Source organism: Equus asinus, chromosome 15 (assembly GCF_041296235.1).
Source record: "Equus asinus isolate D_3611 breed Donkey chromosome 15, EquAss-T2T_v2, whole genome shotgun sequence".
Lineage (NCBI taxonomy): Eukaryota > Metazoa > Chordata > Mammalia > Perissodactyla > Equidae > Equus > Equus asinus.
The window spans coordinates 29,392,036-29,416,349 of NC_091804.1; the positions used below are offsets into that span (position 1 = coordinate 29,392,036).

The following is a 24,314-nucleotide window of genomic DNA, read 5'->3' on the forward strand; positions in this document are numbered from 1 at the left end:
CGTGCTAAGAAGGAAAGTAAAGAGTGAAGTGCAAAGAAACTAAAGGGAGGGATCTAAACCATACAGACCCTTGGGAGAGCTTCTCTGGGGAAGTAACTTCTAAAGGCAGACATGAGGGATGAGTAGGAGTTAGCCATGTAACGAGTGTTCCCACAACTGGAAAGAGCAATGAGGAAGCCCCAGAGGGGGAGAGCTTGCAGTGTGGAGCGTGACAGAGGAGGGGTAAGATGGTGCTGGACCATGAAGAATTTTTTATTTTCTACTAAGTGCAGTGGGGAACCATCAAAATGTTTTAAGCAGGAAAGTGTGACGTGATACAATTCATGTTTTAAAAAGGTCATTTCAGCCTGCTGAGTGGAGAAGGGACTTGAAACAGAAGAGAGAAGAAGTGAGGGGTCCTTTAGGAAGTCATGGCACATGTCCACATGAGAGGAGGAAAGAGATGTGGCCACGTGATGGTGGCAGAGGAGTAAAAGGATTTGAGATCTGTAAGTCAAAGGATTTGAGAGCTGTTTTGGACATGAAATGGCTTAAACTGCTGAAGGACTTGATATTAGGGAGATGAAGAGAGGTGTCAAAAAGTGCTGCTTGGGTTCAGGCTTAGCAACTGAATTGATGCAGGTGCTATTTAATGAGACAGGAGCAATGGAGGAGGAGTAAATTGAGAGGCTGGATGAGATCAAGCTCTGTTACTTCGAAATGGAGAGGTCATGTAGGCAGCTGAGATACAGGCCAATCTTAGAAGAAACGTGTGGAGCAGCCTAGATGTAAAGTGGATTTTCTACCTTCCCTGAGAATGCGTTTCCTAATTTCTCGTATCTCAAAGCTCACTGAAAAGTAACAGCCTGCGTCAGTGTCACAGGCAGTGGTCACCACGATGACCTCACAGATGGGCCCACCTTCACTGAGCAGATGAGCATGCACATCCGAATCAGAAAGACAGCGGGAAGTCCGCTAACACCGAGCAGTAAAACCTTCTCGGATGCCCACTACGTGCTGGTCACACTGAGACCGAACAGAAACAAAGAACACAAGAGGCCCTGCCCTCGAGGGGTGAAGAGTTGGGCAGGGGAGTAACAGGAAGCTCAGGGTAAGTGGAGAGTAGAGCAGTATCATGGAAACGGTTTTGGTATCACTGACTGGCTTTGAATTTGAGTTCGGTCACTAACTGGGCAAGTTACATCCTACTTCATTGACTCAAAGATGCACATTTCCCCTCTGCCTGGAACATTCTTCTCTCTGCCACTGCCCCTTAGCACAGCTGGCTCCTTCTCAGCCTTTAAGTCTCAGCTTAAATGCTGCCACCTCAGAGAGCCCTCCCTGACCACCTGGTCTAAATCAGAATGTGAGCTGTGTCTCATTCAACAGCATCTGGTACAGAGTAGGGTCCTAACCCATGTTTGCTAAATGGGTGAATTTCTATTTTCTATCATAGAACCCGCTTATTACCTTCAGAGCATTTGCTCCTCTTGTGTGTGTTTGTGTATCACCTCTTTCCCCAAAAGAGGCAGGAAGTTCTGTGAAGAAAGGGATCACGTCTGTTTCATTTCTTTCTAGAACCCTCTGTCTGACCTGTAGCAGTCCTCAACAAGCATTCATGAATGAATGAATGAGGGAGTGGATATGCCATGCCTGATGCTAATTGTTTCATATTTATAATCAACAACCTGGTGAGACAGGTGCCATCTCCTCCATTTACAGATGAAGAAGCTGAGGCTTAAAAAGCTGAATTAACTGACTCAAGGTCACAGAGGCAGAGCCAGGATTTGAACTTGGGTATGTAAGTTTGACTCCAGTGTTGATGCTTTCAGTCACTATGGTGTGTATACTGATGCTACAGAGCCTCCATAAAATGGAAGACCCTCAGCACATGCATCAACCAGACACCTACAGTAAAGCCTTGCATGCAGTGGGCACTCAGAAAGTGCTTGCTGAATGGAACAACAGATGACCGCTAAGAAGTTCCTCTGGGAAAACTAATCAAATTCCGCAAGACAGAGGCCCCGAGATTTGAGATAATCTGTGGATCAGGGTTTCCTAGCCCACCACCCCCTAGCAGGGCACGGAGCTCCCATGAGTAACGGTAATTCACTGAGGCAGTTGTGTCTCTCACTCCCGCTTGGGAGTGGGGAGGACTGGGCCAGGCTGCCTTGTTCTCCTTCTGGTATAAGATCTTCTCCCAGGTGATTCTGAAAGCCCTGTCCACAAGCCCACCTGGCCCCAATGTCCTGTTATTGGAGTCACTACTGTAATAGTTTAAGTCCCTGCTGATGGGGATGCTACTTGGAAATCTGCCAGCAAAGAAAGATGCTTACATCTTACTAAGAAAAGTCTTGGTGTTTTTCCTAGGATGAACATGGGAACAGAAACAGAGATAAGGGCTAGCATCAGGCTTGGAAGAATGATCACTTTAAAGTATTTAAACCTGCATCCCAGGTTAAGTCGGCTCAGAAAATGATATCCTTTCCAAAGCATATGACTTTCTTTCCCTTGGAGATTCAGTGAATCTCCAAAACTTGGTGGTTTTTAATTCCACAAAGAGGACTCAGCTCCCTTTTGGTATCTGAGCTGATATGGAAAGACGTAAGACTGTCATCCCACAGATAAATTCCTCTTGATGTCTTCTCTTGGCCACCACACATGGACCAGGAGATAAGAGCAGCTACTTGCTCATGTGTGGAGTCACTGCCAACCAGACCAAACCTTGGTTCTGCTGCTCTGTGGATGCAGGGAAAGGGCCATGCACTGACCTTCAAGCGGATTTTCAGATTTTTATCTGACAACAAGTGGATGCAGCGTTCCATCACATCCGTGGCGATCTGGATGTGCACGGGCAGTGGTGGTTCCATATCGGGTCGGGTGTCATTCTCTTCCAATTTGGGAGGGTCTGCCTGCTCCTCTGGAAAAAGAGCATAACCGGGGATAGGGTTTTATGAGAGATGCCCCACTTCAACTTGCTCTCCCACCTTAGACCCAGCAACAGGACTTATGAGGGAGAACGTCTAGGAACTGATCCTAAGGAAGCCACACGAAATTTGGGTCAAGCTATGAGTCAAGATATTCACCACAGGATTAATTGTAACAGCTAAAACCCGGGGGCAAACCCCCCCTGTATCCACTCAGGGGGAGTGGTTCTATAAACCAGGGTACATCCATTCAATGACACATTATGAGGGCCCTAAAATGTCTCTGCACCAAGGGCTTTAATGACAAGAGAAAATGTTCATGAAATAACATTGTGTTAAAAAGAGAAAAGCAGGATACAAAATTGCATACACAGCGTGAGCACTATTATATAAATTTTTGCATGGAAGGAAGTACAAGCAAACATGAAGAGAGATGAGGTCATGAGATAAAATATGAATTCTTTTCCTATACTTTTGCTCTCTTCTAAGTTTCCATTAATGAATATTTAACACAAGAGGACACGTTCTAACTTGGAGTCCTGAGGTGGAGCAGGCTGGCCTTTCCTCTGCCCTTTACCCTCCTTCCATTCTTCTTGGTTCATCCTTTCACTAAAGTGGGTACATGTCTGTCTTCTCTGCCAGCCTGTGAGGTCTTCTGGTGGCCATGATCAAGCCTTACTTCTCTGTGTTTGAGAGAGAATACCAGGACAGCTTGGTGTGATACACAGGGATGGGGTTTGGTCAGAAGTTGGTTCAAGTCTTGCCTCCACAACCTACTAGCAACTCCTCTCACATTCCCTCATCTGAAAGACAGGGGTATAGCATGCATGCCTCATTTGCTTGTTGACTTGAACGAGACGACCGTCACCAGCGATGTCACTCTTTCACTGCCTAGAGGGCTGTGCCGCATGAGAAGGTGCAAGTTTGTAAATTAAAACAACAAAAAGACTTGAGAGTTGGGTGAAACCCAGGCCAAAATCCTTACCCTGAAAAACTTCCGTGGATCTGTTTAGAGCCTCCAGCCCTGCTCTACTCCCCCGATACCAGCTGCGCTCCCTTCCCCTGAGCTGAGCACTGCTGCCTTCACTTTTTGCCATTTTAGTTTCCTCTGCCGGAACAACAGAATCTTACAATAGAGGCCACACCTGTTTCTAACAGATGTTAAAAAGATAAATGAAAATGCATTTGTGCAAGGCTTGGATTTCTCAGAGAAAGGGACCTCAGATTGCAAGGTGCTTTTATTGTGGTTAAAACAAAAATGCATGTCGAATCAACATTGAGCCAAACATTCTTTATAATGCCAAGTGTGTGGCTGTACTTGATGAATGATAATTCTAAGAATGATAAGGCTGTGCTTTCTTCCCAGAGGAGGATTTGTTGTTTGAAATTCACCTATTGCAGAATGTTTTTAGAGAGATGTGGATTTTTAGGTTATTGGGAAAAAGATTTGATTCATTCAGTCTGCTCCTAGTGAACATCAACTAGAACCAGAAGATGCTAATCGTGAAAGAATAGATTCATTGGCAATGCTAGAATTTCAAACAAGAATGGCAAATCTGGATTACGAGGGATCAAGATGCCTCCCCTTCTTCAGGGTTTCCAGGTTTGGGCGAGGGCGCAGTTCAGGGAGGGATTGGGTTGGCTCAAGAAACAAAACTGAGAAGAAAAAGCCTGTCAGATTTCTGATCAGAAAACTCTGTCCTTGGGGAGAGCAGTGACTCCACTCTGCGTAAATCATTATTTGGGCCCTGTGATGCTTCCCGGTTACTCAGAAGGAATTTGTTAGTTAGCTGCTCTGAGCTACTATTTCCTGTTATCCTGGAAGTATTGGCTTCAGTTCACCACAGTCTCAGAGTAGAAATTGCCAAAAATAAAAAAAGGAAATCTGCTCGATTCCAACCTAACAAACTAATTTGGGACTCAGTTCGATTTAGGAGAGTTCTGAGACCACCAAGCTCATTATGACTTGGCATTTTATATTTGCTGAGGAGACTCTAATAATTTATTAATCCTTCCGTGACCTGAAGCTTCAGATTGAGCTTGTGAATAAAACAACAGGCCAGAACTTCAACTAGCCTGAACTCCCTTCTCCTTTATCATATAAATTGGTAAGAAAAACACTGAAATCTCCTCCCACCAATAAATAAATGGACAAAACATATGAATAGACAATGAGCATAAGAAAAAAATTGTTAGGAAAGAAGCATATAGAAAGATGCTTAACCTTGCCAGTAATCAAAGAAATGCAAAGTAAAATAACAAGAACCACTTTAATGTAACAAGAAGTAAAATGGGTAATAGCCAGTGTTGGCAAGGTTGTGGTGAAACCAGTATTAATCCTGTTCTGCTGAAGGGAAGGTGTAAACTGATGCAACCTTTCTGCAAGGCAATTTGGCAAGCATAAAATAATGTTCATATCCTTGACCCAGAATCCCACTTCTTGGATTTATAAAGAAACATGCAAAAAGGAAAAGGTCACATGCACAGAATCATCCATTGCAGCACTGTTTATTAGAGTGAAAAGCCAGAGGCAATCTAAACTTCCCCCAGGGGAATGGATACCTAGTGGCAGCTATTAAAACATTAATTATGAAAACTCTATAGCAATATAGAGAGCTCCTTATTCTACAACTAAATACAAAAAGGATATAATGCATTTAAACTGTGGCTGCAACCATATAAATTTAGGTTTGCAACAAAAAAGAATGGGAAAAGATTACCCCAAAAGTGAGAATCCTACGGGGATTGGGGTTATGAGTGACTTTTCGTATTTCCAAACTTTTCATAATGACGTTTCATCGTTTTTACAATAATCTGTTTCAAAAAGAAAAAACTGGCTAAGCCAAAATTAATAATAGTTACCTTCTTCATTATCAAAATCTGAGACATTTCCATCTGCCACATCCTTTTCCTTGAGGTAGTTCAGCAAAAACTGTTCAATGTCTTCAGCTGTGGTGGTATTCTCAAGTCCTTCCTCAAGAGTTGCCAGTCTTTGGCTCAAATGACTTCCCTCCTCCCCGACACTTTGCTCTCGGAGTTGCCCGAGATTACCTGTGTCTGGGAACCACCGGGCTGTAAATAAAGTGTTATAATGATTACACTGGTCATTGACAATTAGGCAATATACTTCATAAGTAGAATAAGTCCTTTGCCATGGCTGCACGGCCCTCCCATGATCCAGTCCCTACCTGGGGACTTCACCTTCTAACCACTCTCATTTGCCTGTTAACTGACCATCTTCCAGCTCCTCTAACGCATCAGGTGTTTTCCTGCCTTAGCACTTTCACATATGCTGTTCTCCCTGTCTGGAATACTGCCCCCCACGTCATATCTGGCTAATTCCAAATCACTTTTCATGTCTCAATACAAATATAAGCTGTCTAGCAAGGCCATCCCTTTACTCCTCAATCTAACCTTAGGTCCCTTATATGCTGTCTTACACACCACCATATTCTTTCCTGTCGTACCAACTCATCATGATTTGTAATTATATTATTTTGTGTGTACTGCTTAGTGTCTGAATCTCCCATTAGACCCTATGCCTTATTGATCACCACTGGAAATCCAATATGCCCAGCACAGAGTGGGTGCTCAAAATATATGCTGAATGAATAAATAGACTAGACTGGAGAACATGTACAAGTGACAAAACTCTGAGCACAGGATACACTATTCATTAGAGAAGACAGGGTCTACAGAGCCTTGAGAATGGACACAGTCGCACATATGTATTTCTGCCATAAAATGCTTCAGAAGGCTGGCATTTTCTCTCTGAAGCTTTTCTTCTTCAGTGATGCTCCAATACTTCTGCTGTGTCACCAAAGAATGAGCCTTAAACAACACTGAACAAGTGGTTTCAAATTGTGCCTTGAGGAGCTCTGGGGCTCTGCAGAAACGTCTCAGGGTCACAACACGGAGGGCACCAAGAGACAGCAGGCTAAGGGGCTAGGTCCAAGGTTTCTATCCCTTCTTTAACCAGAGCAGCTCTAATTTCAACTCTTTCTGTATAGTGGAGTTCCCCAAGGGCTTCATTTCAAAAAAGGCTCTTACTAGTTAAAGACTGAAACAACAACAAGAATACCCCACAGCCTGAATTTTCGCTCTCCTTTTGCAGACAGCAGGGAAAAAGTCTGATAACCTTTAGCACCTGCCAATCTCCTTTCTATCAAGGAGCATCCGAACAAAGCCAGAGCAACAGCAGATGAGAGATGCTAGGCAACCAGGAGCAGCAGAGAGCAAATGCTGGAGATGAGAGCCTTCAATCTAGTATCTGGAGGTTCCTCTAAGTAGGGATCGATGATGCCATTTCTTCAAACCCCATCCCCAGACATAAGTCAGGCCCTTCGTGTACTCTAAAGGACTGCATTCCCAATGAGTTAAAGGCAGGACCCAGCCATTTACACTGCTAAAAGAAACATGTCACAAAGATTATTTTCTAGATTTAAGGCTAGTGCCAGACATTAAAAAGTCTTTGCTCACAAATGGCTTTTAAACCTGAGAAAGGAAGCTCAACCTCACTCTTAATGCAAATTAAACTACAATAAAGTGCTATTTCTCTCCTATTGGATCAGCAGAGATCAAAAAGCTTGGTAATATACAGTGTGGGTGAGGGCACGGCAAAACTGGCACTCTCTTACATTGCTGACAGGAGCTTAAAGTGGTGCAACCTCTGCAGAGCAATGTGATACTATCAAAAATTTAAATCTACTATCCTCTAAGCCAGCATTTGTCTTAGGAATTTACCCGACTGATCTACTTAGACATGTTCAACATGACCTACAAAGATCTTCATCGTGGCATTTTTTTTGGGGTGGCAGAAAATTGGAAACAACCAAAACGTCCACCAAGAAAGGACTGCTTAAATAAATGATGGTGCAGCAACACAACAGGAAACTATGCAGCCATCACAACAATGTGGCAGCCCTACATGTATGGATGTGGCACAATATCCAAGTGCTGAGGTAGGAAGCATGGACACTTTGTGGTTTTCAAAGCTACCCTATTTCTTTGTTATGGATAATCAGCCAACTGGTAGTTGGTGCTGAGCAGTAACTGAACTGCTGGTGCTTGCTCCCGCTGTGCTACTTTAGTCAATGCATGGGAAACACTGCTGATGGTAACTCAGTTTCCTAAAACATGTTCTGGATTCTCTTAAGACCTTTTGGAAGTCCTTTGAAACTGTTCTTCTACTCCTATCTTAAAAGAGTGGCCACCAGTTAGGCAACTTGATGACAAACAGAAATGCCAGCATACAGTGCCACTTTGATTCACGCGTGACTGATCAACTCCACCTCAGTGCTTACCATTCAAAATGCAAGTGCATTCTGGGTTATTTGAAAACTTTCAGAAAAGCTATCTCCAATTTTGCTTCTTTTCCTAGGATGCTCTCGAGTCGATCTTAACCATCCTCAGTTTCCTCTCTGCATTGGAGACCCCTCCTCCTCCAATTCAATTTAAAATAAAAGTGCTACACGGGATTTCTCCTTGAGAGATGACTGAAGACATCTGCAATCCAAGGCAGTTCAATTTTCAAGGCCCAAACTGAGACGTCTCCTGAGAGGATATAGTTAATAGGCCTTTTCTTCATATATTTTTAAATCTCAAATTGACACGTAGTATAGTTCCTAAAGCACTGAAGGTGGAAGTCTGGGGTACACCTGGACCGTGGAAGCCAGTCACAGTCTAAAATGTGTAAGCAGTTAGCTGATCTTCGCAGAGTTTCCATGAGGGCAGGGACCAGGTTCTTCTTGGTCACGGCTGACGTCCCAGTGACTTGTCCAGTGCACAGGCAAAATTAAACCCAAACTCCCTCCCTTGGTCTACAGGCCCAGCAGGATTTGTCCTTGCCCACCTTCCTAATGTCATCGTGTATCATTCTTTCCACAATGACCTCTCTTTCATTCTCCAAAGACCCCAAGCCCTTTCTTCCCTCCAGGCCTTTGCATCTGCTGTTCCCTTTGCCTGAAAGTTCTTAAAAATCATAAAAAGGATGTGACAGCTCCATAAGTACTGATGAACCCTTCTCAGCCTTCATGTCTCAGCTCTATTGTTGCTTCCTCAGAGAAGCCCTCCCTGACCACTCTACTTAAAGTAGCTTGTCCCTGTCATTCTCTTGCATCAAATTGTCTATTTTCTTCACAGTGTTTATTAGAATCTGAAACAAACCTGTTTAATGATTTACTTATCTCTCTTGCAGTAGCAGGAAAGCTCCATGACTATTTGTCTTGCTCACTGCTGTGTCCTGATTACCTGGCACAGTGTCTGACATACGGAGGCACTCTTTATTGAAAGAAGGAATAAAAGAACATTTACCCTGCATGTGAATGTTGTGAATGAATGAACGAATGAACACTGGAAATGGTATCAGCTATAGGACAGGAGACTGTCCCTGTCCCAGTCATCTTCCATGAGAAGCTTTCTTAATGGTCTTGGCTTTCTCAGCTGACAAAATGAGGTCAGTGACCTTCTCCCCTACTTTGGAGGCTATCAGCAGTAAACACTGGAGATACACTCTTTGGATAAAAGGGACACAGGTATAGAGCTCATCATTTTTTTCATTCAAAGCCTGACTACCCAGTTCAGGAATTCTTTCTCTTATACTCCAACTTTGCCATTTTAATGGCAGCTAACAACTCCACAGACACCCAGCAGGATCAAAGGGAAGGAAAGAAACTCAAACCACCACATGCAATTAAAAGGTTAACAGAGTTTCTAGACCTGCTCTGTCCAACATGGCAGTCATGAGCTACATGTGGCTTCAATTAAAATTAAAAATTCAGTTCCTCAGTTGCACTAGCCACATGTAGCTAGTGGCTATTGTATTGACAGAGCATTCCATCATCACAGAAAGTCCTATTGGACAGTACTGCTCTAGATTATCTGTGACTGAATAATTCTTGTTATTCCTGTTGTCCATTAGCATAGATATTGCTAACTCTAAGTACTGTCAGAAGCAGTACAGTATATTGAAAAGAACTAAATTGTCATAAATCCCGACTTTACTCCTTATTAATTGTGTGACCCTGGTTAAGTAAGATCTTACTGAGCATTAGTTCTTCTTATCTGTAAAATAAAAATAATGTTTACATTTAGTCTGTAGGGTTTATGTCCCTGGCACACAGCAGGAGCTCAATAGATGGTAGAGATTATTAAAGTATAAAAAATAAGTAATGGTAGCAAACCCTAGCATAACATATGGGACTGGATAGACAACTACTCAAATAATGTCCCCTATAGCCTAACTATAGACAAAGAAAAAAATAAGGTTACCCAAACAAGGATACTAGTCCTCCCCCAAATCAGCATTAAAAAGAGTTTTCAATGTACCTAATGCTGCCAGCAGGGCGTGCAGAACACTAACAAAGGAAGTAGCTCTCTTATCATAAAATTGGTCCAGAGTAGCCAAGACATCTTGAACCACATCTGCCACCAAAGGAAGCAGGCTAGCGTCCGAGTTCTGCAGCATGACTTCCAAGACCTTTGGGGTATGGGGGTGCAGAGACAGATGACGCAGATTTAAAGAGATCCCATTCACCAAATAGTCTGAATTCTGATTGATCAGGTGCTGCAGGGAGTCGTAGCCACAAGCGTGGCAAATGTCCATCATGGCGCTGGCAGCTGCCTGACTAATGAGAAGGGTTTGGTCTCCAGCCTTCTCCAGTACTGGATAGAGCGCTGACATCAAGAGCAAACGAAAGTCTTTTCCTAGTGCATATGCAAAGTGGCCAATCCCTTCCAACTGGATGCATATTTGCCAGATGTTGCTGTTCATGGAGCAAATAGTGGGACTGGGGTTTGAGAAGGCTAGAAAAGATGAAACTTGGCAGGTGTGAGCACCAGATGTGATAGCCTGGAGGCCTGACTGCTTCACTGTTAGCTCCTCTCCCATTTCTTCAGCTTCGATACAAGTGACCAAATACCAGTTTTCTTGGCTCGTGTATTCTTCAAGTATAGACGTCACAATCTCTCTCAGTTCCTCTGGGCTTGTTTCAGTATGTTTTTCATGAAGATTCTCCACCTCCAGCCCAGCAGCCCCTGCAACCAGTTCATTCAGAATCATGGCGGCTTGCTTCCGGTAAACCGCAGATTCGTGGTACAGTTCCAGAAAGTGATCCACAAGCAAATAGAGGTTCCCGTAAAAGCCCAGAAGGTGACAAACCTGCCGCAAGAGCAGGAAAACCCTCTCATCGGTGAAGAAGCGGAAATACCTCCTCTGGATCTGACGTCGTGGCCCTGCAGCTGAAGTCTTCGGAGAAGCACTCAGATGACCTGAGTTCCAGCGTCGCTCTTCAACAACCTTGATGTCAGCCACGTCTAATTCTAGAACTTGGATAAGTGCTTTGGAAAGGCGCTGGAGATGGGACACAGAGTTGAGGACAAAGTTCACTCTTGGGCCCAAGAGTTTCAGATAACCGAGTAACAAGGAGAGAGTAGAGAATTTGCCCTGATCATCTTGGGAGTTCATTAGGCGTGGAAGAGATGTGGCAAGGGAATGTAGGTTTTCCGACAAGATGTCAGCAAAGGCCCTGTTGCCCACCACTACTTTCTGATCTGCAAAATGTCTCAGAGCCTTACTGCAGTGGGCTTGGACTTCAGAGCTCTCATCATTCACTAGACTCACCAACGCCTTCAGAAGGGGGCCAACCGACTCGACCAGTGACTGACTGCACTTCACAAGAAGGGCCTCGACAAGGTCTATCAGTTCCAGTCTCACCTTCCAGTGGGGGTGAACCGAAACACACTCAATTATCTTTTTAATAAGGATAGTCAACTTGTCGCTGGTATTTTTTACCCAATCGGCTTCCCTGTGAACCATCAGCTCTACTACTCTGTGCTCCACTGCAGGCTTTGCTTGGACCTTTGAGAGTCTTCTGAGCTGCTCATCAGCCATAACGAAGCCCACTGTCTTGTAAAAGATCTGTAGGGAAGACACGACAATGCTGTGCCCTTGTTTAAAGTCCCCCGTGATAACCCTGGTCAGTGCAGTTGAGATTCCAGGTAAAAAAGCAGCAAACAAGTCCCCCAGCTGCTTTTGCTCAAGCTCATCCAAGGACCTCGGATGGTCTTCACAATCACACTGAAACAGCAGAACCTGTAAACACTTTAAGGCAGCAATTTTAATTTGCTTCGATTTCTCCTGTTCTGCTAGGCCTAACAGTAAAGACACAGCAAATCCTAAACGAGGCAGAATGGAGGGCTCATAAAAAGTCACAAGGATATCCCCATAAGCCGAGTGCATTAATGTGCTCAGGCCCTGGATCACAGCCAATTTCAACTCCTCTGACACAGCTGCGGGTTTCTGGGAGGTGGGCGAATACAGACAAGCAGAGAGTTCCGAAAAGAGTTCCTGGAGAAGCTCCTGTTCCTTCACACATGTTGAAGAGAGGACAAACGTGAGGCATTCCACCACACTCTGGATCAAGCGCTCTCTTTTGGGACCCGGGGCCTTCAGAGTAAATCGCAAAGGGAAGAGGATGTACTGCTGAAGTTCCTGAAGGGCGGAGTCACTCACGGCTTGTAACTGTGCCTGCAGACGCTCCACGTTCTCCACCGTCTGGGTCTTTGTGAGCTGAACACAGACTGGACGTAAGACGCCAAAGGCCTCCTCAGGAGTATCAAAAACTGCCATTGTGCAGTGGCTTTCCTCTCACTGAGGAAACATCCTGCAGGCTGGAGGAGGGAAACTTTTCAGTACAGAAGCAATACGGTAAAGAAGCTCAAAGGAAATACAAAGTAAACTTGCATTCGTTCACTCAACAGAGTGGGGGGCCCATGTGCAGTCACCACACAAGGCACTAGGGGAGCAATGGAACCGAAAAGAGACGCTTCCTATTCTTAGGGAGCCTCCAGTCTAGTGAGGAAGCAGAGGTAAAGTTATTAGCACACAGTCTGTCCAGAAACAAGGCAGGTCTATACTTACATCCCGAGTGTGGAGACCTAACCCTCATAACCCTGGGAAAGCCAGGAAGAAGACGCTGGAGCCAAGACTCGAGAGAGGAATGGACAGGAACCTATGAACAGGGGTTGTAACCCCTAAGGTTCCCTAAGGAGTGGGAATTTTAACCTGTGGTAGTAATGGAGAGCTACTGAAAGTTTTGTCTTTTTAAACTTGAGGTATAACATACATAGTGCAAAATGCACTAGTCAATGTACAGCTCAGTGAATTTTTATGTATGTAGAGACCCATGTAACCACTACCCAAAACAAGATACAGAATATTTCCAGCAGCCTGGAAGGCTCCCTCATGCCCTTCTGCAATCAATTCCTATGTCACCTGCCCAGAAGTGGTCACTATTCTGACTTCTATCACTACAGATTAGTTTTGCCTGTTCTAGCTATGGAGAGGTTTTAAGCAGGGGGTGATACGATAAACTTTATGCACTGAAAAGATGCCCTGGCAGCGAGTAGTGTGGGAGAAGAATCCGAGCTGGGTAAGGCTGAAAGCCAAACAAATGAAAGGGAGTGGCCAGAGAAACGGGAAACCAGGAGCGCACACTATCACAGAAACCGTGGAGAAGAGAGAGTCAAGCAGGATGGAAAGATGGACGGCGGGCAAGCAGGCGAGCAGTGAAAGGAGATAGGTTTATAAGTAACCAAAGGAGCTGAGCAACTTAATACAAGAGTCTCTGCTCTGTGAGGAGAAATTCAAAGTCATGGGCTGACAATGAACAAGAAGGGAGGTAAACAGAGGGCTTGAAGAGAGAAATAAAAGTCTCAAATATTCCCTTTGGGGAAGCAGAGCATGCTGGGAAGACATAAAAGTGTGGCCCAAGGGTACTGAGGACTGAGCTGGAGCTGGAGACCATAAATGTGAACAACTGTAAAATGCTGGGATCGGATGAAGCCTACAGATTGTCTAGTCTGGTGGTCTCTCTCTCTGGTGGCTCTACTTGCTGGGAGTTTCTGAATAGATGACAAGAAAATGTCTTTGCTGCCTCTCCCTAACCCCAATCCAGGGAACTCTCCTGAGCCCCAGTGACTAGAGGGCTGGCAGGCAATTGGTGCCTGGTGGGTGTGGGTGAGACCTGCTCAGCCCAGAGAGAGAGAGGGTGCTGGAGTCCCCCTGGGGTCAGGAGAGGGCTCCAGGGCAACAATCGGGCTCTAATACCCTGGAGAGTCGGATCCACAGAGCTCCAGGGACCCCTGTGAGGAAGGGCAATGCTGTCTCTGTGAGGTTTCCTGGAGGGATATCTCCTGGTCTCTGCGAGCCCCCCAGGAAGCCAGGGAAGGGAAGAAGCTCAAATTGTCCCTATCCCAGGCTAGGAAAATGCCAGGTGTGGATGCCAGAACACTTGGCTGGGGACTACTGACACCTCATTGGCACCAGCTCACACAGTGATGTCCCAGAGGCTGCTGTGCCATCCCCTGCTGAAGTACTGGGAGTGGAACAAGAGAAGGACAGGAAAATAACCACTTACTGGGACCCAGCAGTCGGAGGCAGGAAAAGCAAGCAGAGCACCCCTGAGGTGGTGAATCTTAGATTAACAGAACCACTGAAGGAGACAGACAAGAATCTGAGAAGTAATAAGACCAATAATGAAGTTCAACGACAAGACAAAAGATATTTCTTAGAATTTTTAAAACACCATTTTCCACACCAAAGAAGTTCAACTGATGAAAAAAAAGAAAAAAGAAAGAAAAAAAGGATGGCTAGTTGCTGAGATCTAATTAGTGGCCTGGAAGATCAAGTAGACCTATCTTAAAACTCTGAGCAGAAATACAGAGAGAGGGAAATTGTGACTCGGAGGACAGCCTGGGAGAACCAACATGTAAATAGCCAGGAACTCTGGAAGGAGAAAAGGAACAGACGGAGGAGTGAAAACAAATAGATAACTGAAACATTTCCCGGAACTGTGAAAAGATTTATGTGGAGATTGACAAGACTGAAGGATACACACCTAGTCACATTCTGGTAAAATTCCTGTACACTAAAGATAAAGAGAAAAATCATATATCCTCTTAGGAAGAAACAACAAATAACTTGTACAAGAAAGACTGGCTTTGGATTTCTCGTTGGCAACAATGTTATACCAGAAGACAGTGGAACAGCACCTACTGACTGAAGACAAAGGACTGTGGTCCCCTAACCCTACATCCAGCCACAGATTCACCTGTAGGGTACAAGAACAACACGCAAGGACGCAGAGAGGGTATCACCCAGATACCCTACCAGAGGGAGAGACATGAGCAAAGACTCCATTCAAACAACAACTTGAAACAGAGACCTAAATGGGAAGGGGAAAGAAAAAGGAAACACTGCTGAGTAACTTTGTTTTTCCTTTCAGCACAGAAAACTTTCTTCAAATAAAATGTTTTCGTGGAAGCCCAGCATATAAAACAGATAAACTCAGAGGGTCTGGTTAAAGCTGGGATGAAGGCAATGGCCTGGGGCCCTGCATCTCTCTTTATCTCAAGAGTTTCAAGAAGATGACCTGCGATCCCCTACGTTCTCAGATTATTTGACAAAAACGTGGAACTAATAAAGTGGGAACACATAAATGTCCCAAACTGAACTCATTTGCTCTTCCTTTTGTATTCCCTTTGTGACATGGTCCTTACCTAAGCTAGAAACCTTAGACTCTGCTTTCTTTCACCTCCCTCTTAATTTCACTATTCCCTTAAGTTTCATCCATTCTACCCCTTCAACATCCTTCAAATCTGTTGATGAGGATAATCATCTATTTAATGTTGGACTGACTGTAACAGTTTCCTCTCTGGCCCCTTGCTGTGTGTGCTTGCCCTTTGTGAATCCACATCTCACAGTGACATGTAACTAATCTTTCTAAAACAAAAATCTGATCACTCTTCTCCATGCCTAAAATTCTTCAACTGCTCTCATAGCCTGCCTAAAGTACAAACACCTTTTTACCATGGCATACAGGGCCTTCACCATCAGGCCCCTGCCTGTCTCATCAACCTCATCTCTCATTGCTTCACCCCTTAAACTTGAAATTTCCGCTACATAAAATGAGAAAACTTGCAATTTCTCAAACAGGTGGTGCTTTTTCACACCAGCCTCCTTTGTCCCACCACTGTACACACTGCCTTTTACCGTATTTAGCATACAGTATTATTTTGTATATGTCTGTTCTACCTACTTTAGACCAGGCAATACTATACCCATAACCTAGAACGGTATCTGGCATGTGATAAGCAGTCAAAAACATCTGTACTGATTCTGCTTTCAAGCAGGATACAGTAGGGGATGGCAGACCAATACTCTTGCTGATAACTAGAAAAAGCCAGATAAATTACAAAAATCATTTCTTAAAGCATCACATAGTTGTGGAAGCAACAGATGGACTAACAATCTCGTGAGGGGTGAATGTTAACTCAGAGTGAGTCAACAATCAATACCTGGGGTTTTTTTGGCCCTTGCTGATCCTGGATGTGAGCTCAGGATAATGGTGTGGCCCAGGCGGAGGGCTGTCACTGAGGAAAGAGAAACCACAATGCTTTTAATGGGGTAACGCAGGGCTGAGGGTGGACAAAACTGCTGTCTTCAGGGATCTCAAAATATATGACTTCTGGGAGGAGGCTGCTGCTGGGGGACAAATGGCTGAGAAACGCCAAACAAATGAAAGAGATCAATCCACAGATTCAAGAAGCTTAGCAAACCCCAAGCTGACAATATTAAGAAAAACACACACAGACACATTCATAGTCAAACTGCTGAAAACCAGAAATAAAGAGAAAAATCCTAAAACTAATGGAGCAATAAGATTGACACATAACTCTCAACAGAAATTACAAAATCCAGAAGATAACAGAATGACATCTTTAAAGTGCTAAAGGAAAATAACCACCAACTTTGAATTTTATATTCTACAAAACATCTTTCAAAACTGAAGGTAAAATAAAGATGTTTTTAGACAAACAAAAAATTGAGTGAATTCACTGCTATCAGGTCTGCACTAAAGTTAAAAATAAAGGGAGAAAATAAACCTAGACAGAAGCATGGAAATGTTGGGGGGAATGAAGAATAATGCCACAGGTCAACATAAAAGAATATTAACTGTAAAAAACATAATTATGTCTTTTGTAGTCTAAGTATATGTATAAATCCAAAATAGAAGACAATAACGCACAGAAGGCACATGGTGGGTATACAAAGAGCTAAGTGTATTAAGAGTCTAGCGGCATCTGGAAGCAGTAAAAGAATTTGTATTAGACTGTAGCATGTTGAAATTGCTAGGATAAGCTTGCAAAGAATTGTAAAAGAATATATACCTAAAAAGTTCAGAAAGCAGTAAAAGTGGAATAATAAATATTTTTGATTTATCCAAAAGAAAATAAAAAATGAGAGAAAAGAAGCAAAACCGGTGGGTCAGATAGAAAACAGTAAGATGGTAGACAGAAGTCCAGCTGAAGTAGAGATCGTATTAATTCAGAGATTCCCAACAGTGGCACTATTGCCGTTTGGAGCTGGATAAGTGTTTGTTGGTGGAGGGCTGTCCTACGCAGTGTCAGATATTGAGCAACATCTTCGGCCTCTGTCCCCCAGATGCCGGTAGTACTCCCTCAAGTGACAATCAAAAACGTCTCAAGACACTGTCAAGTGTCCTACAGAGGGCAAAATCACCCCTGGATGAGAACCACTGGTACAGAGTCAACACAATCCCAATCAAAAACCCAGAAGGATTTTGTAGAAAGTAACAAGCTGATTCTAAAATTGACATGGGAACGCAAAGCACCTACAAGAGCAGAGACAATCTTGAAGAACAGAAATTAAACTGTCAAGTGGTGGTAGTATAAGTTCTTAGACTATCTGATTTCAAGATTTACGGTAAAGGTATAATAATTAAAGGCTGTATGTTATTGGCATAAAGAAAGACAAACAGATTCATGGAACAGAACAGAGTCCAGGAACAGCTCCCACATATACAATAGAGAGTCCATATATAGACTCGCATACCTGACAAAGGTGACACTGCAATAAACTGGGGAAAAGAATGGTTTTTTCAATTAAAGGTGCTGTGTCACCTGGCCATCCATATGAAAAAACATATATGTCTTGATTTCATCTCAAACCAGATTTAAATGTGAAATGTAAAACAATAAAACTTTCCAAAGAAAACAGGGAAGAACATCTTTGTGATCTTGGAGTAGGCAAAGATTTCTTAAACAGGATACAGAAAAGGGCTAACCAAAAAAACTGATAAATTGGACATTAAAATTAAGAACTTCTGTTCATCAAGACACCATCAAGAGAGTGAAAGGACAACCCATAAAGTGAGGAAAGATATTTGCTATATATCTGACAAAATGTTCACATTTATAATATAAAATATTTTTTTATAAATTATTAAGAAAAAGACAACCCAACAAAAACATGGAAAAGAACTTGAACAGACATATGGCAAAAGAGGATATTCAAATGGCCACTAAACATATGAAAGACATTCAACATCATTAGTCAGGAAAACACAATTTAAAACCGCATTAAAACACGACTGCACAACCCACCAGAAGGGCTAAGTCTGAAAAAAAAAAAAGAAAAAGAAAATACTGGGTGTTGGCAAGGATATGAAGCAGCTAGAACTCTCATTCAGTGCTGGTAGGAGTGTAAATTGGTATAACTAGTTTAGAAAACACTTTGGCAGTAGCTACTATTCCAAAGGTGAATATACATCTGCTCTGTGATCTAGTAATTCCAATCTTTGATAAACACTCAACAAAAATGCATACACAAATTTACCAAAAGGTGTGTTCTGGATATGCTATCCACAATTGCTCCCAAACAGAAACGACCCAAATGCCCATCTATAATAGAATGGATAAATTGTGGTATATTCTCTTAATGGAATACTATACAGATGAAGATTTACCACAATGGCAAATCTTCAAAAGAATGGGTTATACGCTTAGAAATATATAAACCAGCTTTCTGTAAGGAAGACAGTGTAACAAATTGCTACTTTGACATGACTATAAAAGGCAATCACCTACCTTTATGGGATGGCCATGAAATCACTCGTGTGACAATATGTCAATTACAGAAGGAATTGTTTAGAGATTTAGAGCCTTAGGAGTACCAGATTCTATTCCTATAAAATGCAACGCTGATTATTTAAAGTGATGCTGCAAAGCTTGACAATTATGTAACTGACAGCTACAGGGGCATTCTGGCCCAGAAAGTGATCCTGAGACGAGGCATTCAGACCAAGCTGATTCCCTGGGTGAGTAGAGAAAACAACCCAGAGCTCAACTGTGGCCAGCAGTGACTGAATAAACATAATGGCCGTCTGCACTTTCCCTCATTCAGCACATCCTCCTGCGGTCGTGGAAAGCAGTTGCTGCAGAGGTAAGGGAAGAGACCTGCAGTCACAGTGCATGAGTGAACCCATTCCCTCTGCCAGCTCTTTCCCCCTCCCCCCTCCCCCTGCCTCGTCACAGGGATGGGCTATACAAGATCCCTGGGCCATGGCATATAGGTGGTGAAGACAAATGGGACCATCTATACAGGACAAGGTACTACCCTTTACAGACACTTATAAGACGGTAGGTTACAAGGCACTTATTATGTCCTACAATCAAGAAATGAAAAAGAGAGGAAAAAAAGAAGTGCAAAAGGAACTTGGAAAAAGAATGCACATGGACAGGGAAGCGTCCATGGAGGGAGGAGGTCTGGGGTTGGGGTTAGGGGTCCACATACTCGGGGCTGTGTGGGAAGGCTAATCAAGGCGAAAACACCTGTCACAAGCAAAGGCCAGAAGGAAGAAAAGTCATAGCACCTAATAAAGGCAGAGGCAATAGACAGAGATGCCATCATGGCAAGGGTGCCACGCCTCTCCCAGCGGTGACATTCTGATTGCTTGCTCAGGGCCTTTGCACTTGTTCCTCCGCCATAAATCTTCCTGGCTAGCTCTCTCACCTCTTTCAGGGCTTTGCTCAAATGCAAATTCTCAGTGAGGCCTTTTCTGATCACTTCTATTTAAAACTGCAACCCATCCTCCGTGCAACCAACCGTGGAATGCGAGTGCCTAGTGGGCCACCCTGGCACTCCCTATCTTCTTTCCTTGCCTTTAAAATTATTCTCCACGGGGGCCAGCCCCATGGCCAAGTGGTTAAGTTCGCGTGCTCTGCTGCGGTGGCCATGGGTTTCGCCGGTTCAAATCCTGGGCACGGACATGGCACCGCTCATCAAGCCATGCTGAGGCAGCTTCCCACGTGCCACAACTAGAAGGACCCATAACAGGAATACACAACTATGTACCGGGGGGCTTCGGGGAGAAAAAGGAAAAAAATAAAATCTTCAAAATTTTTCTCTATAGCACTTAGCATCATCTATCAAACCAGACCATCTACCTATTTATCTGTTTATTGTTTCTCTCCGCTCCCTAGATTGTAGGCTCTATGAAGGCAGTGATATTTGACAGGTTTGTTTATTGCTTCTGGCTCAGAGCAAGTATTCAATACATGCTCGTTGAATCAATAGCCATAGTCCAAGATCTGGTTCTCTCATTGGTAGAGCTTTAATATCAGCCACGTCTGAACTGGATTGTGGGTAAAAACTGCCATACTCTCCTCTCTTGGGGTGAGTTATTCCTATAGGTAGTTGATCTCACCCATTATGGGAGGATCTTGCTAGATTCATTCTCTGGAGCAATCCTAGCTGTAGATTTTGGCTGTACCCCAGCCCACTTTTACACTGTCTCCGGGACAGGGACAGAATGAGTATGAGAACACGAATCCGACTATCAAGGTTCTAGTCCTGGCTCTTGCAGCACCTGGCTGTGTGATTTCCATGAATTTCAGTTTCTTCAATATAAAATAAATTTGGTGGATAAGATGATCTCCCAAACGCCTAAGTCTGAATAACCAGCATATGGATAGGACGACTGGATTTAGCTCCCAGATACAGGAGACAGAAGAACCGCCAATACAAGTTCTTGAATAGAAGGGAGAGAATTAATATTTGTTGGAAAAAATCCATTACATGCCAGGCAATGTGCTAGGTATTTTATGTATGAAAACTCCTCATCCAGAAACTGAGTAACACAAGGCTCAGAGAGGTTAAGCGATGCCCACAGTCACACAGCAAGCAATGTCAGACCTGGAATTCACCCCAAGCCCGAGTGACTCCAAAAGCTTTATGCACTCTTTCCACTATACCAGAGGCTCCCAACCCAACTGTTTACCAGAATCAAGGGGGAACAATGTAAGTACAGATTCCTGAGCCCCATACCAGATCTACTGAATCAGAATCTATACGGGGCAGGGGGGCTGGCAGGTATGCTTGGGAATCTATTTCAAAAGTTTGCAAGGTCAGCCTGATGACCAGCCAGGTGTGGGAATCCTGCACTGTGTGCATTCTACACTCACTCTGCCTCCTGAAGAACAAGAGTCAGGTGACGAAAGAGGAAATTGTTCAATAATCCATCGGGCAGTAGTGTTCAGGGTATGCTGGAGGACCAATGCCTTGGGTTAAGACGACTGGTTCATTTGTGTGTCTCTCCAAATAAATGGAATACTTTTTAGTGTTGCAGCTTTGCTGTGGTTTTTCCAGCATCTGGTTCAGTATCTGCCAAGCAGTTCCCATTCACTAACTGTTTGTTTAATAAATGAGTAAAAGAAGCTGGATAAACATTAATCCTCTAGCATGCTCTGAAGTTTTGCAGCTTCCTACTCATCCTTCAGCCTTCCTTCTACTGAAAAACGTTTCCCTAGCATATAGCACCTGCCCCGCACTGTGCTAAGCTGTTGAAGAGGGAAGGGAGATACAAAGTTAACTGGGGGTCTAACCCTGCAAAAGGGAGTGTAATACACTCTAAGTACACGAAGTATACAAAACAGAAGGTGGAGGAGAGGAATCAAGGAGATCCCACAAATCCTTCCAGAAATGACTCCGTCCTGTACAGAACACTTGTGAAACAGTGCCTTGTATTACACTAACACTATGTGCCTGTCCCCTCCACTAGGCAAGAAGTTCTTTGGTAGGCAGTATATTCCAGAAAAGTGATTCTTAACTTAGAAAACAGTGTACATTAAAATACACAGCTAACCCTGCCTCCCCCACATTTCTGCTCGGGCACTAAAAATTGGGATAAGCTCTCCAGGTGATTGATGTGTGTGTATATAATTCCATTTATTTATAAATAAATATTTATATAAACAAAAATTCTGTATATTTGTATACACATACATACATATATAAAAATAGAGAACTTCTGCTTCTGGGAAGATGGAGTAGATGTATATTTCCCTATCCTTTCTGTTAAGTATAACAAAAAACCCTGGACAATATACATAAAACAAACATACAAGGATTGAAAGGTGGAGAGAAGAAAAGACTAGCTCGGGATCTCAGGACATGATGAATGAGAGAGTAGTGAGTTCCTTGGGTTTTCTTTTTGCCTCATAGATCCCAGACTTAGAGGTGAAGAAATTGGCAACTTGGAAGCACCAATGGGTACAGACACAAAAAGCCCCATCAAAAGCCTGCTCTCTCTAGACAAAGGACCAGGAAAGGGCAGCCAGAGGGACAAAAATGTAGACCATAACTGCTCTACTCCAGCCACATACTACAGAAAAAACTGGTCGCATCCCCATCCACACTGGCAAAGGCTGACTGAGGAGCCTAGATTTCCACTCTCACGAGGTGGTAATGAGGCACCCCAAACCTGCTCAGGGGGGTGTCAGAGAAGGTGAAGTAACAAATTCACAGAAATAGACAGTAGAACGGTGGTTGCCAGGGGCTGAGAGGTGGAGGAAATGGGGATACGTTGGCCAAAGAGCACAAACTTCTGGTTATGAGATGAATAAGTTCTGGGGATGTAATGTACAGCATGGGACTATAGTTAACAACACTGGATTACATACTTAAAAGTTGCTAAGAGAGTAGATCTCCAAGTGTTTCTTACCACACACACACACACACACACACACACACGACAATTATGTGAGGTGACTGAGGTGTTAACTAACCCCTTATTGTGGTAATCATTTCTCAATCACATGGGAGAGACTGCATGGGAAGCCTGAACATCCACTCTCACTGGCAGTCAGGAAGTACTCCTCTCGCTCCCCATTGTGGGGGGTGTCAGAGCGCCTAGTAGAGTCAGGACTTTCACTACTGCCCTGTGCTAATCATAATGAGGCCACCCCTAGTGCAGTGTCAGTGAATACCAAGTGAGGAGCCAGAACTCCCTTCCACCTGGTAGTAATGAGGACCCTCCCTCGTGAGTACCACAGGAGGCTGCATGAGGAATCTGGACTTCTCCCTGCACTTTGAAGTAACAAGGTGGGGCGCCCCTTCTCCTGCCAGAGTGGTGTCAGAGAAAGCCAGCTAAATCTGAAGACTAAATAAGATCCAGAGTCTCAGAACATAATACAAAAATGTCCAATTGAAAATCATTCATTATACCAAGAACCAGGAAGATCTCAAACTGAATTAAAAAAGACAATTGATCAATATTTGTCAACACTGAGATGACAGAGATGTTAGAATTATCTGACAAAGTTATTACAGCAGCCAGGATTAAAATGCTTCAATGAGCAATTATGAACTTGCTTAAAACACATGAAGGAATAGAAAGCCTCAACAAAGAAATGGAAGATATAAAGAAGAAACAAACGGAAATTTTAGAATTGAAAAATTCAGTAACAAAGAGCCTCAGGGATCTGTGGGATTATAACAAAAGATCTAAGAGTTACAGAAGGAAAAGAGAAAAAGGGCAGGGCTGAAAAAATACTCAAAGAAATAATGGTTGAAAATGCCCCCAAGTTTGCCAAGAGACAAAAACCTATATACTGAAGAAGCTGAGTGAACTGCAGACAGGATTACCCAAAGAAATTTATACCAATTATAATTACGTCATAATTAAATTTCTGAAAACTAATGACAAAAAGTCTTGAAAACAGCCACAGAAAAATGATACCTTGCCTACAGGGAAAAAACAATTCTAATCACAGTGAATTTCTCATTGGAAACCACGTAGGGCAGAAGGAAGCGGTACAATAATTTTCAGGTGTTGAAAATAAAATGCCAACACAGAATTATATACCCAGCAAAAATGTCTGTCAGGAATGAAGTGGAAATCAAGACATTCTCACATGAAGGAAAACTAAGAGAATTTGTCACCAGCAGGCGTACTCTAACAGCATGCTAACAGAAATTCCCCAAACAGAAAGAAAATGTCAAGAAAAAGGAATTTTAGGACATCAAGCAGGCAGAAAGGACAAGGTAAGCAAAAATATGTATAAATACAAGAGGCTTTCCTTATTCTTTTGAGTTTTCTAAATTGTGTTTGACAGTTGAAGCAAAAATTATAACACTGACTGATGTGGTTCTAAATGTATGTAGAAGAAACATTTAAGACAATTATATTACAAACAGGGGAGGGTAAAGAGATAAAGAGAACTAAGGTTGCTATACTTCACTAGAACTGGTAAAGATAAGTTACATAC

At 43.3% G+C, this 24,314-nt stretch overlaps 1 protein-coding gene across 2 annotated transcripts in view; it reads right to left on the reverse strand.

Annotated features, from left to right (window-relative positions):
* The window catches only part of TTI1 (TELO2 interacting protein 1), a 44,164-nt gene that overhangs the window by 15,254 nt on the left and 4,596 nt on the right, over positions 1-24,314 (reverse strand). For both annotated transcript variants that reach the window (XR_006514395.2, XM_044748791.2), the window contains exons 2-4: positions 10,233-12,575; positions 5,769-5,978; positions 2,751-2,899 (exon numbers count right to left, since the gene is read on the reverse strand). Coding sequence is in view for 1 of the 2 variants with exons in the window: in XM_044748791.2 (XP_044604726.1) it covers positions 2,751-2,899; positions 5,769-5,978; positions 10,233-12,534 (2,661 nt within the window). In the remaining variant the exon portion in view is untranslated. The remainder of the gene's footprint in view (positions 1-2,750; positions 2,900-5,768; positions 5,979-10,232; positions 12,576-24,314) is intronic.